This window comes from Ochotona curzoniae, unplaced genomic scaffold (genome assembly GCF_017591425.1).
Source record: "Ochotona curzoniae isolate NIBS_2020 unplaced genomic scaffold, NIBS_Ocur_1.0 contig_2754, whole genome shotgun sequence".
Classification (NCBI taxonomy): Eukaryota; Metazoa; Chordata; class Mammalia; order Lagomorpha; family Ochotonidae; genus Ochotona; species Ochotona curzoniae.
Genome location: NW_024465582.1, coordinates 3,535,840 through 3,548,572, shown reverse-complemented (window position 1 = coordinate 3,548,572; position 12,733 = coordinate 3,535,840). Strand labels below are relative to the sequence as shown.

The 12,733-nt window shown below is 46.8% G+C and overlaps 1 protein-coding gene across 1 annotated transcript in view; it reads left to right on the top strand.

Moving 5' to 3' along the window:
- The first annotated feature begins 550 nt into the window (after nt 1-550).
- Nucleotides 551-12,733, top strand: part of SEMA5A (semaphorin 5A) — a 199,674-nt gene continuing 187,491 nt past the window's right edge. Inside the window, exon 1 of the mRNA XM_040977393.1 lies at nt 551-743. Within this exon, the coding sequence (XP_040833327.1) occupies nt 620-743 (124 nt within the window). The 5' untranslated portion in view covers nt 551-619. The remainder of the gene's footprint in view (nt 744-12,733) is intronic.

Genomic DNA, 12,733 nt, shown 5'->3' with positions numbered 1-12,733 from the left:
TGATGTATATAAGCATGTTTTAAATACTTCTTCTGGTGACGATGGCTTATTGAAGTTCCAAAGAGGGAGAGGAATTCCCACGGCTGTAATGCCGAGGTTCTCAACCAGGGAATACTGGCAGTGTCTGCAGCCATGTCCACAATTAAATGTGATCATGGCTTTGTAGGAATGAGTGCAGGTAAACATACAGTGTGTAGATACTTCGGTCCTGTTTGTGAGGTCATACATCCACTGAGGCCTAGCGATGTGTCCCCTATGGACAAGGGGTGGCTGTGCTTAGCAGTGACTGGTTAAGTCCATAGAAGTGCAACTTGAAATGTGTCCTTTATTACAAATGGGCTGTCTCCTAAACTCGGAGGAGGAGCGGTCTGCACTGACACCCACTTACCCACCCACCACCAGACCTTGCTCTCCCTGTCCACTCTCTCCACCCTGACGCATCTGGGCTGGCCATGCTGGCTGGAGTCTTCGTGGTACTGCTCCCGCAGAGTTAACACCTGACTTCAATTCTGTTGATGTGGCTGCTCTCTCTCCTGTGCTCCAGGCTCGTCATACATGAGGGAAGGAGGAGCCTCTGGTTAGAAGACCCACACCCAGCGTCGGAGATCCGTCTGTCACCATGAAGGGAGTCTGCGTGGTCACCTGGCTGGTCACAAGTCTTGGGGTGTGGAGACTTGCCCAGCCTGAGCCCCGGGACGCTGCATGGTGCCAGAGAGCGGAACACCCAGTCATCTCCTACAAAGGTAAGAGTGGACATTGCAGGTGGCTGCTCTGCCTCGGGGTATCTTCCACCACTCACTGTGTTTTCAAATGGCCTTGCAGTGTCCTTTAAGAAGAAGCAAGTCCTTTGTCCTGGAAGGTTTCTTGCAGTCTGAATGTTGCTCAGTCCTTTCTGTTTGTGTTAGCCAAATATTCTTTTGTCCCAAGTAGTTCTGCAAATTCAGTGTGATACCCAGATTCCCACAGGACTCAGACCCCAGTCTTTCTCTTGCCAGCGGGTTGGGTGGCTTCCCTCTGTAGGAATATACTTTACCTACTGATCTGTATCTTGTGTTCTGCATGGACTTGAGGGCTGTTTTGTTCTCTGGGACTCTGGGATGCTCCTGTGACTCGTGTCCTCCCAGGGACCTGAGCATCCCTGGGCTGGGCTGCTTCAAGCACTACAAATGGTCATAGTTAGGTCTTTGTAGTACACAGCCCTAAGGAAAAGAGTGAAAAATTAGACACACCACCTGTGCTTCTTGCTGTCTGCTCCCGTGTGTGGGTCCTTACTGTGGGGGGCTGCCAGAGTGCTTCCTGTGCCTTTATCTGCTTACATTGGGCCATACCCTCCACTCCTAGTGGTTTCTGATGAGTGGAAACCCTGCAAGCTAGTTGTCTTGTCTTTGGACCCTCAGGGTGTATGTTTCACTGGAGAATTCCGGCAAGGTAACTGCTGACATGTCACATGGAAGATTTCCTTCTGCACAGCTTAGCAGCTAATTACGTTGGAAGGTTCCAAAGCCAGTTAATCTCATCTGTTGCATTTGCATCTTGGTTTTAGGGATTCTTACGGTTTCTGTTCAGCTGTTGTGCTATGTTACAGCATTCAGAGAAGCTGAGCTTTACTCCCTGTTTTCTGCTGTTTTCCCTCTGTGTTTGGCTCACCTTTTGCTTGAATTCAGTGGCTTTACTTCTACAGTATAAACAAACGTGGAGCATTAGCCTGACTCTTGTCGCTTTGCCATGATGGGAGATGCTCAGGTGGTTGTGAAGCGGCTTCATTGTGAGACGAACCTCCAACTCTTCCTTGAGATGCTCAGGTTATTTGCTGTTGTTTCCAATCATGGGTGGCGTTTTAATCTTGCTGCCTGTGACTAACATCTTGCAATAATTCTGCAAGGGCACTGTTGGACTTGAATCCATCATTGGGATTTCTGGGTCAGGGGGCCAGTGCGCATGTGGCTTTGCTGGAGGCTGTCGCATGTGTGGAGGGTACATGCCTTGCATTCCTAATACCCTGGGCGTAGGACAGGAACAGGTGTTGCACTGCAGTCGTTCTGGCCGAGTCCCCTGCCAGGCTTTATGCTTGGGGACATCATAGGGGGCTTACCAGTGGCCACCATTGTACTTCTCAGTTGCCTATCTTTCACTCTGAGTGGACAGTGAATAAACGTTTAGTTGGTGCCACTTATGTATAGGTCTATGCTAACTACTGGGTCAATAGAATCAAAAGACAGAGTCCCTGCAAAATGAATGGAAACAGCTTGCAGCGTGAGCCCAATGGCCATTGCTTGGCCCTTGATGAGGGGCCCTTCCCTGTGTTTATGCTGGGTGCCGTGGAGCCCAGTTGAGTCAGAGGCCGGGATGTGGGAGGGTGGCCAGTCTTTCAAGAGTGCTGGAAGATGTTGATGCTCATGAAGGGACGCATGCTTCTGGGAAAGGAAGAGACTGAATGAGAAGTCCTGTGGGAGGGAGGAGGGCATTGCAGGCACAGCAAGTGTTGGGTAGAGTTAACATGGTATTGAGTTAATGCTAAAAGAGGGTAAGGCTGGGGGGGTTAGGGGGCGTGCAATGGTACGGGCCACTGGGAGGCACCTGGAGCAGTGTGCCCTCTCTCTGGTGGCAGGGAGAACCTCTCTTAAGGCTGCAACTGGGATCAAGGGCAGCTGGGACAAGGACTTGAGCTGAGGGAGGAGGGATGGCAGCACCGTGGAGAGGAGGGTCAGTCCTACAGGTCAGGAGGTGTTCCTGGTGCCTTTAGGGATGTGGGGAAGCAGGAAGCATTGGTTCCCGGTGCTCCCCCAACACACCCATCCCTTCTTGGGTGCTGATTCCATGTGGAATCAAAGGAAGCAGGTGTGAGAGGGAGTGATGAGTTAAAAAACAAACAGCTGAATCCCTAGGAGCCACCAGGTGCAAGTACCTGGGTGAGAGCAAGGCATTGTGGGAATGAAGAAACGTCGGCTGTTGCTGGAGGAGGAGAGGAGGCTGTCCGGGGATCACAAGGGGTGGTGAGCACATTCAGTGACACATTTGTTCTGCTTTGTCTGCTTTTCCTCCTCCTAGCCCTGAAATCTTAGGTAGGGGACGTCCAAGCAGTTTGTCAGTTCCCTCTATTTCTTGCAGCGGTAGAGTCTGCTTCCCGGGGCTGCTGTGCTGAAACACTGCAGCAGGTGGCTGTGACCAACAGCACTGGCTTCTGCCCCGGGGCTGGAGGTCAGAAGGTGCTGGCAGGGTCCCTCTCACTCCCTCTGCTCTGGGAAGAATCCCTGATTTCCTTGGGTTGACAGCAGTTCTTGGTGTTCCTTGGCTGCTCGGCTCCTTGTCCCCAGCTCTTGGTCTGTGCTCCGGACGGGGTTCTCCCTGGCTGCTGGGCTCCTCGTCCCCAGCTCTCGGTCTGCGCCGACAGGGTTCTCCCTGGCTGCTCGGCTCCTCATCCCCAGCTCTTGGTCTGCACTGACAGGGTTCTTCCTGGCTGCTCGGCTCCTCATCCCCAGCTCTTGGGGTGTGTACTGACAGGGTTCTCCCTGGGTGTCTTTCTCGTTTTGGCTTGTCCTCATTTCACCACGATGTGAGTCATATTCAATTCAGTGCTATCCCTAGCCTGATATTGACCTCATCTTAGGCTGTTCATTTTAATTTCACAGTCATGGAGACCTGGGGCTATGACATCCGCTTAGGCTTGCAGGGGACCTGATGATGCAACCCAGGAGCAGCAGCATTGTGGGGAGGAACTGGATAGTGGTGGGTTCAGGAAGACACATGAGTTGTGGGACTGATAGAAAAGGAGGGTGGATGGTGGCAGCCAGGCAGGGCGATACTGATAGGCAGTGACTTTCAAAGGGTGTTGCTGACCTATCCTTCCGTGGTGATGGGCAGGAGCTGGAGGAAAAGAGGCTGATGGGGGGATGGGGTGGGCAAGAGATGACTGATTAGGCCAACTGTGGGCTGTGGGAGATAATGGGAGACAGGAAACAGGTCAGGGGTTAGCACTTAGGAAGCAGGCTCCACCTCCACGGAGCCAGAGGGAAGGAGGCTAGTGCAGGGCAGTTAGTGGGTGTTTCGGGGTGGGAGGTGGGGAGATCCTGAGGCCCTCAGTCCTGGGTGAGCGGGACGGGCAGGCTCCAGGCCAGAACGTGGCAGCTCTAGGAAGGAAGGCTTGTGACACTGCTGATCTTGGCTTCTCTCGCTCTACGCCACCTCTAGGAGTAGCGGGACGCAGGCAGTCGTCTCTAGAGTTACTGTCACTGTGAACAGGCGCTGCTGCCCATGAAGGGCTTTGTCTGGCAGGCCTCAGAGGAGGTTTGAGAGAGCAGGATGGAACGCTGTTAAGGGAGACGTAAATCCTGGTAATTGGGGTAATCCTGATACCTGGAACCCCAATTTCCGTGCATGTTTAAAGTGTTGTGCAATGGAGACATCCTGCCTCAGAAGCCACACCTAAGGTAGAGAGGATGCTAAAGTTACTTCTGCATGCTGTCGAGCACGCTGGGCCCTCATCTTGATTTGATTTACTTGGCTAGGTAGAACATGCTGGCAGCATCTTTTTCTCCAGCTTTAGTAAAATATTTGCCACCAAGGGCTCCTGCCGTCTAGTGGAGTTCATTGCTCAACACGCTTTAACAGCTTGCTGTGTTTGCAAGGTTACTCCCTCAACTACTTGTTCTGGCATATTTATCCCTGATACTGCTGTGTCTGTTAAAATCCCCTGACCACTTACAGGCGCACCACTGACACTTCTGTCCTTGTAATTTGCCTAAATGTCTGTTCCGATTGGGGGTGGGGTGGGAAATACTGACCTTCCTAGGCAGCTTCTCAGCATGCTGGCCGCGTCTCCTAGCCATCCCTGAAATTAGTTGTAAATGTTTAATGCCTACTTAAGGCAATGGGGCCATGTTCCGCTTTTGTTTATTGATTACAGCTTATGCAATGTGCTGGCTGTTGAGAGTGCCTGCTCCAGGAGTAGGTCTCGTTTGACAGGGAGCAGTTTCACATTTTATGCCCAGAGAAAGACCACTGGTGGCACGAGTGTTGCACACTCAGGCCTCCTTTGTCTTGGTGCCTCCAAGTGAGTAATTTAAAGGCCTTTCTGCAGTGTGATAGCTGTAGGCTGTTTTTTTTTTTAATTTATTTTTTATTACAAAGTCAGATATACAGAGAGGAGGAGAGATAGAGAGGAAGATCTTCCATCCAATGATTCACTCCCCAAGTGAGCGCAACGGCCAGTGCTACGCCGATCCAAAGCCAGGAACCAGGAACCTCTTCCAGGTCTCCCACATGGGTGCAGGGTCCCAAGGCTTTGGGCCGTCCTCGACTGCTTTCCCAGGCCAGAAGCAGGGAGCTGGATGGGAAGTGGAGCTGGTGGAATTAGACCCAGCACCCATATGGGATGCCAGGCGCATTTAAGACGAGGACTTTTGCCACTAGGCCACTGTGCCACTGGGCCCTGTAGGCTTAGTATTAATGCCGCAGATTAGTCCTGGCTGCACAATCAGGTGGGGCACTGTTGATTTCCACTCCCAGATTCCTGAGATCTTAATCTTCAACTCTTTGGTGTTCCTGCTGTATCTCCCTCCTTGCAAGTTAGACTGACCTGGAAATAGTTTTGGAACTTGGGGAAGAGCTGCGAGACTCACAAATGGGTGGCTTTTAGTCAATAGAGCTTGGGAAGGACGTTAAGGACTTGACATGCTGTTTTCAGTGTGGGACTAACCTGGCACAGGATTGTGATTTACCGGTGCTGTCAGTGGTCAGCGTCAGGACATTGAGTTAAGTCATTGCCTTTATCCCCTCATGTGTTGTATGATCATATCACATTATGTTTGTGCGTTTGGCACATTGGCTTTGTTCAAGGTTGGTACTGAAAAATACATGGCACATTGTGCAGCTGTGCTGTCTCTTCATCATGCTTGCTGGGAGCCCCGGTCCCTTGCCAACTCTGACAGCGGCATTCTCTGCACGCTAGGATATGCCTGGGATGTAGTTCCTACTGCCCTGATAGCTGCCTGTCCTGGGCCTTCAGCTCATCCCTCTGAAACTCTGCCGCTGCCTGGCTGCCAGCTGCTCGCCTTGGGGGCTGGGCGAGATGTAGCCCAGGCAGCCTCAGCTAACCTCTAAGGCGTGGCCAGTTGCAAGCTCTTAGAAAACCACGCCAGGGATGCTAGAAGGCACAGAGGGTGGTTTCTTGCCAGCACCCTTTAACTCTTCCTCTGCTGCATGGGCTTGGTGTCTCAGGCTCGACACAGTTCGGCAGTCATGGCCCTGAGCTGACTTCACCTCTTCTCTAAGACGTGGGGCCCACACTACCTTCAAATGTAGAACCTGGCCTAAAATGACTTCTGGTGTTTCTCTCTGTTAATCTGGTGTCACACCTGCCACTTTCATCGTTAAAAGCCACATGTGTGTGCGATTACATGGTAATGTCTTGCTGTATTATCCAGGGAGAAGTTAGGAAACGTTAGCTTCATTCAAAATAGATTATGTAAAATGAATCATAATACTTGCTGGAATATTTTTCATGTGAGTATGGATAAAATACTGCAAGATACAGCTAACTCGAAAACTCAAAATGTGCAGACAGCCAGTGTGCTGCTTTCTCATTTCGCAGCCAATTCTGAGCTCCCCTGGAGGTGTCCCTGGGGAGCCAGAGGTTTGTTATGCATCTTCTAAAAACTCCTCTATCACGGAACCCATTCCCTACTTCCCAGTAGCCCAGCCGCCCTTACCGGCACACAAGCCATTCTGTAGCAACACCTTCTAATGTCTGTCGGACAGAAAGTAAACGTAGCATGGGCCAGGGTTTATATCCAAAGGGGCTAACTGGAGGTGACAGACACATGTCGAAGATCAACTCTGTTGCAGCCTTCTTCCTCTCTGAGTCATGTTTCTGAAGTTGACACAATAGTTAAGTGTATTTGTAGAACAGGAGACTGTGGAGTGTATGTCATGTATTGTGATCTGACCAAGGATTTGCATTTTCTTACCCTCAACATTTATCATTTGTGTGTTTGTGTATAAGCCTCAAACTCCTTTCCTCTAGTTATTTATATGTGTAGCACAAATTGCTGCCTTGGATCATTCATGTTGTCAGGCTCCTTCACCAGCTGGTTTCTGGGGCATCGTGGAAGGGTGAGGATTGGGGGCCTTGAATGGATCACCTGTAGGTTTCCAGCAGTGTGGCTGAGGGGTGGGGTGTTCCAGGCTCCAGCAGTGCAGGACAAGTCCCATGCGTGGAAGGACCAGCTGCATTTCAGATACTGCGGAAAACCCTTCCAGCAGGAACCAGCCTGTGTGCTGTACCCTCTTCCTCTGGGCTCTCTCAAGCCCTGTCATCCATGTGCTCTTTTCTCTCTTGTATCAGTTGATAAACATTTTTTTGAACTAAATGCTCTCTACATGACCAACACTGGGAGCTGGAGGGAGGAATTTTGGAGTCACCAGCATGCAGATGTCATTCAGAGCTATGGAACTAACTAGCTGAGAACTCTATGGGAAAGAATATGGACACTTGAGGGAAGAGGTACAAACATGAGCCTGAAAACTGCTCAACAACTTAACACCAAGTGTGCAGAGATGGAACAGGAGGAGAGTGAGTGGGGGATGAGCGAAATGATCCTGGAAGCCATTGGAGTAGGTGGTTCTCTTGCTGTGGCCAGACATTCCTACTTGAGGCCCGTGCTCCTGTCTTCATGGATGGAGCCTTTACCTGGTCCTGGACTGCAGTGTCACTAAGCGTGGCTTGGCTTCCACCTAGGGAGTGGGACCCTTTGGCACAGGATTGGCTGTCAGGGGTTCAGATCACTAGGCACAAACCAGTCACTTCAAATGGGAATATCCCTGGAGTAGTAGATAATCAATCAAGTGATCTTTCAGAAATCTTATTGCTTTAGAAAAGGTGATATCTCTGAGGTTGTTCTGGAACCTTGACTGAGGTCCTTGTTAGCTAGCTCGAGGGCGGTGGACAGGTGTGGCATTTGTATGTTTGTAACTTAGTAATGTGAGCTTGCACATGTTACTGACAGCACCCATTCAAGCTTGCACAAATGGGGATGATCCCATTACTTCGGTAGGGTTGTTGTGTAGATGTGTGTTTGTGTGCTGGTGAAAACATGAGCGAGAACTACAATGGCAGATAATCATGATACCTAATGTCGTCACTCCTGTTAACAGTGTTTGAAAACCCCATGAAACTCAGCAATTTGAAAAACTAGCAATGATGTAGAGAAAATGAAATCTAGGAATCAGGTTTTATTCGTATCTTGTTGGGTTTTAATGTTAATCACGGTATTATGCAAAGATATGTTGAAATTATTCGTTTAGGGGCTAAAAGGAATATTTAAAAAGATTGCATAGATGGTTCAAGCCAGTTTAAATATTTTCTGAGTTTAAAAAAATGATTATAATAATATAAAGCACAATTTATCCAAATTTAAACCTCATTTAAATACTTTTATTACTTAATTCCAAAGGGCTATTTCTGCTTTTGTATAAAGAATATCTGTAATGCTCTTGCATGCAAATCACACATCCTGTATTCTATGATGGGGCAACAAAATCTTAGATGATTAATCCGCGGATCAAGGCCTTAATCTGAGACCCAAGTGTATTAGCTCAGGAATACCAGTGCAATCCAAAGCCGAAGAAGTGGTTGCATATATTTTTTGTAATAGTTTTTTAAAATATTTATTTTTCTAGGAAAGGCAAAGTTGCAGAGAGTAGGAGAGACGGAAAGATCCTCTGTCTTCTGGTTCACTCCCCAAGTGGCCACAATGGCTAGAACTGAGCTGATCTGAAGCCAGGAGCTTCTTCTGGAGAGTCTCTCGTGTGGGTGCAGGGTCCCAAGGCTTTGGGCCATCCTCCCCTGCTTTCCCAGGCCACAGGCAGGAAGCTGAATGGGAAGTGGTGCAGCTGGGACATGAATTGGCACCCATACGGGATCCTGGTGCATGCAAGGCAAGGATTTGGCCAATAGGCTATTGTGTTGGGTCCTGTGGCAGTTTTTAGCTGTAACATCTAATATTGATTTTGGGAATTGCATGCAAGTTGTCAGACAACTCCATCATATTTGTGTCATTCACCCAAGATCTAGAAAACAGATGATTCAATAATTTTTATTTTGAAAAAATTACGTTGGCATCTTCACCATCTGCCTGTGATGGAATGAAGGGACTTGATTTATCTCCAATGCTTCAAATAACAAACCCTGATGCAGTATTCAAGCCGAATTGTTCATGCATATCAGCAGGCAGAATTCAGAATAGGACTATAGCTATGTGGGCATGGGAGGATAAACTAGGACTGTGAAATTGCCTTAAGGTCAGTGGTTCTGTGGTGGTGAACCAGTACTGGCCAGTGGAGGAAGTGTCGTTTGCTCAGTGCTCTGGCAGGTTCTCAGGAGAGCTGGTTCTGTTCTAACTTCATTTCCTATCAGGAGAGGTGCACTGAGGTGCTGACGGCTCCAGAGTCCGACAGTCTGCCTGGGAGCTACCTAGGCAGTGGAACCACTCAGCAGAGGAGTTACCAGTATTTCCGTCACCATGGCTAGCAGGAACGTCTGCATGCATTTGTGAGGAAGGAAATCATGGCAGTGTGATCTGCCAAGGAGCAGCAGGAGAATGGGAGTTACTCCAGAAAGTTTTAAGTAAGTCAGGTTCCCAAACTGAATCTCCAGGGAAAATCATAAGTTTTTACATCAAAATGATAACAGCAGACTGGTGTAAGTTGTTGGTAAGGCACTAAAGTGTATCATTCCTTAGGAAGTAGTTTATAACACTCTTGGCATTTATGAGGAATGCAGAAGGATTTGGGGATTTCCATCAGGGAAACAGAAGAAAAGAAAGATTAAACTTAGAATGAACTGAAGGAAGAAAAAAGTTAAAACAAAATGAATCAGTTAAGTGGAAAAACTGCAATAAAGATCTGTGACACTAAAAGTAGATGTTTAACAACCCCGATAAAATCGTTAACCCTCTAACTAAAATGACAAAAGGGCACAGTTTCTTAATATTAGGAGTGATTGAGGAGCCATCACTACAGAACAAAAGGGATAGTTAGTGATAGGAAATTAGGAACAGTTCCTGTGGAATTTTACAAGTTAGATGAAATGAGAAATTCCGTGAAAAATATAACCCATAAAAGCTCACTTAAGAAACAGCATTCTGATTCACTATCTCTTAAAGTCAACCTTCCAACCAAGAAATCTTCTGTTGTGAAATTTCCCTGTATTTAAGAGAAAAATGATGGAAATGTCTATCAAGTTTCCAGGAAGCCTAAGATGGCAGAACACTTCTCAATGTGGAAGTGAGAATCGTCCTGGTAGGTCCAACACAATGGCTCAGTTAGTTAATCCTCCCCTTTCAAGCACCGGGATCCCAAGTGGGCGTCTGTTCATGTCCTGGCTGTTGCACTTCTGATCCAGCTCCCTGCTTATGGCCTGGGAAAGCAACAGACGATGGCCCAAATCCTTGGGACCCTACATCCACATGGGAGACCTAGAAGAGGCTGCTGGCTCCTGGTTATGGGTCTACTGAGCTTTAGCCATTGTGGCCACTTGAGAATGAACCAGCGGATAGAAAATCTTTCCCTCTGTTTCTCCTCTCTGCATATATAAATTTCCACCCCTCCTCCCAAAATTAAATCTTAAATCAAAAAATTTGTCCTCGTGTCAGAGTCAGATCAGATATTCCAGAACCTAAAGCCACACAATGTTCAAGAACATAGAAACAGAAATCTTCAATACTATTTTAATAATTGAATCCAGCATTTAAAAAAGTATGATATGTTAGATCCAAGTGGGTTTTAGCTCATAAATGCAAAGTTAAATGGGATTTAAAAGGGTTCACATTGCAAAAATGAATCTTAATGTTGTGACTGATAAAAGTATTGTTTAAATCATTTCAGTAATTTGATGAATTTCTTCACTTGCCCATGATAAAACACTCAGTGGAACGTGTTCCCGCCACACAAGTAAAGATGTCTTCTGAGAAACTTGACTCTAACGTAGCACTTGATGGCAAAAGGCAAAGTGGTTTCCTTATGAGGACGTTTGCTGTCACCCCTTAAGACTTTTGTCCCTGTGCTGGTCATTGCAAAAATAATTACATGTAAATGATAAATACATGGCAATCTGATGAGAAAAGAAGAACTGAATATGTCTGTTATTTCTAAAAGTGATCATTTATGTATTTTAACCAATAAGAAAAGAGCAGTTATAACTGACAGCTTAAACTCCTCATTATTACAGGATACACAAGGAACATAGGAGTTCAATTTCACTGCTATGTCCTATCAACTAATAACTGGAAATTAACGTGTACCATCTATAGTAGCATCACATACATAAAATATGACTTTTATAAACAAATCATGTGCACAAACTGACCATTGAAAGCCATAAAGCATTAGAGAAAGTTAAAATAATGAGCGTATTCATGAATCAGAAAACCAATGATTGCTTTAATAGAATTCACATGGTATGCATTGCATCATCCCATAGGCGCCACAGTCTGTATATTCATGCAGATCAAATCAGATCCTACGCTTTTATGGTAGACATTGAAAACCTGATTCTAGAACTTGGAACCAGTGAAGTAATTTTGAGAAAAAATGGTGATGGTTAAAGACTTAACACTGCTGGAAATCAAGACAGGGAGAGTAAGTGAACAGGGACAAGGGAGCTTAACAGCAGAGGCCAAAAGTGGACCACACACTGATTGTGGTCTGTTGACTTTCAGTAAAGAAGCCAGACTTAGTCTGTGAAGAAATGCTGATCTTCTCAGTCAGTGCTACTGGAAGACATGTGTGTACCTAGGCAAAATATGAACCCTAAATGTTACTTCACATAAAATGTGCAAATCAACTGCTAATGAGCAAAGAGTTGAGGAGTTAAACATACAAGAAAAAAATGAACCAATATGGATTGGTAAGCTAGTTAATATAGTTCTTGCCTAGGATGCAGAAAGAACATATCAGAACATACTAGGCAATTGTTTAAAGATATTATTCTTTCAAATGCACTATTAAAATGGGCGAGCAATGTATACACTGAAAATATTTGGAAATGTTCTGCTAAAAGCCTGTGCTTAGCTTATATTAAAAATCATTAGAAGTTTTAAACAAATGGACTAAGAATTTAGTTCTTATCTCACATTGAAGCAGAACTTGCACACAAATTGTGGCAGGGAGGTTGAAAGGGAGAAATGTTCTGCCCAGTCATCAGGAGGGAACCCTAAGTGTGGTGATGGAGCCCGTCTTGCTGCCTCTATGCTGCAAGAGGCTGAGCACAGGTTGAACCAAGCAGGACAGCAGGCAGCGTAACAGCCACTCACAAGGCGAAGAGGACAACCAGGAGGTCAGAACAGCAGCCAATCACAAGGCAGTGGTAATAGTCCACTGACAGATTCAGAGGGCACGCTACTGAGACGTGTTACATGAACCAACTGGAATTCTGCCTCTCTTCCAGCGTGCCTTCCCTCTGGGCTCCGCACAGTTACACCAGTGTGTTTTGTTTCGCTTTTTCGTTTTTTTTTTTTCTTTCCTGCTCTTGTGGACTCTTATCAGTTGTAAAGCACTTTTCAGAAAATATCTTATTGGAGAGAAAATGGAGGAAAAGAGAGAGATTTTGACTGGCAAAAGCCGGGGCTGAGGCAGGCCGAAGCCTGGGCTTCAAACTCCACCTGGTTGCCCACATGTACAGAAGGGACACAGTAAGTAGTTCATCCACTGTCTTCCAAGAAACTAGATTGGAAGTGGA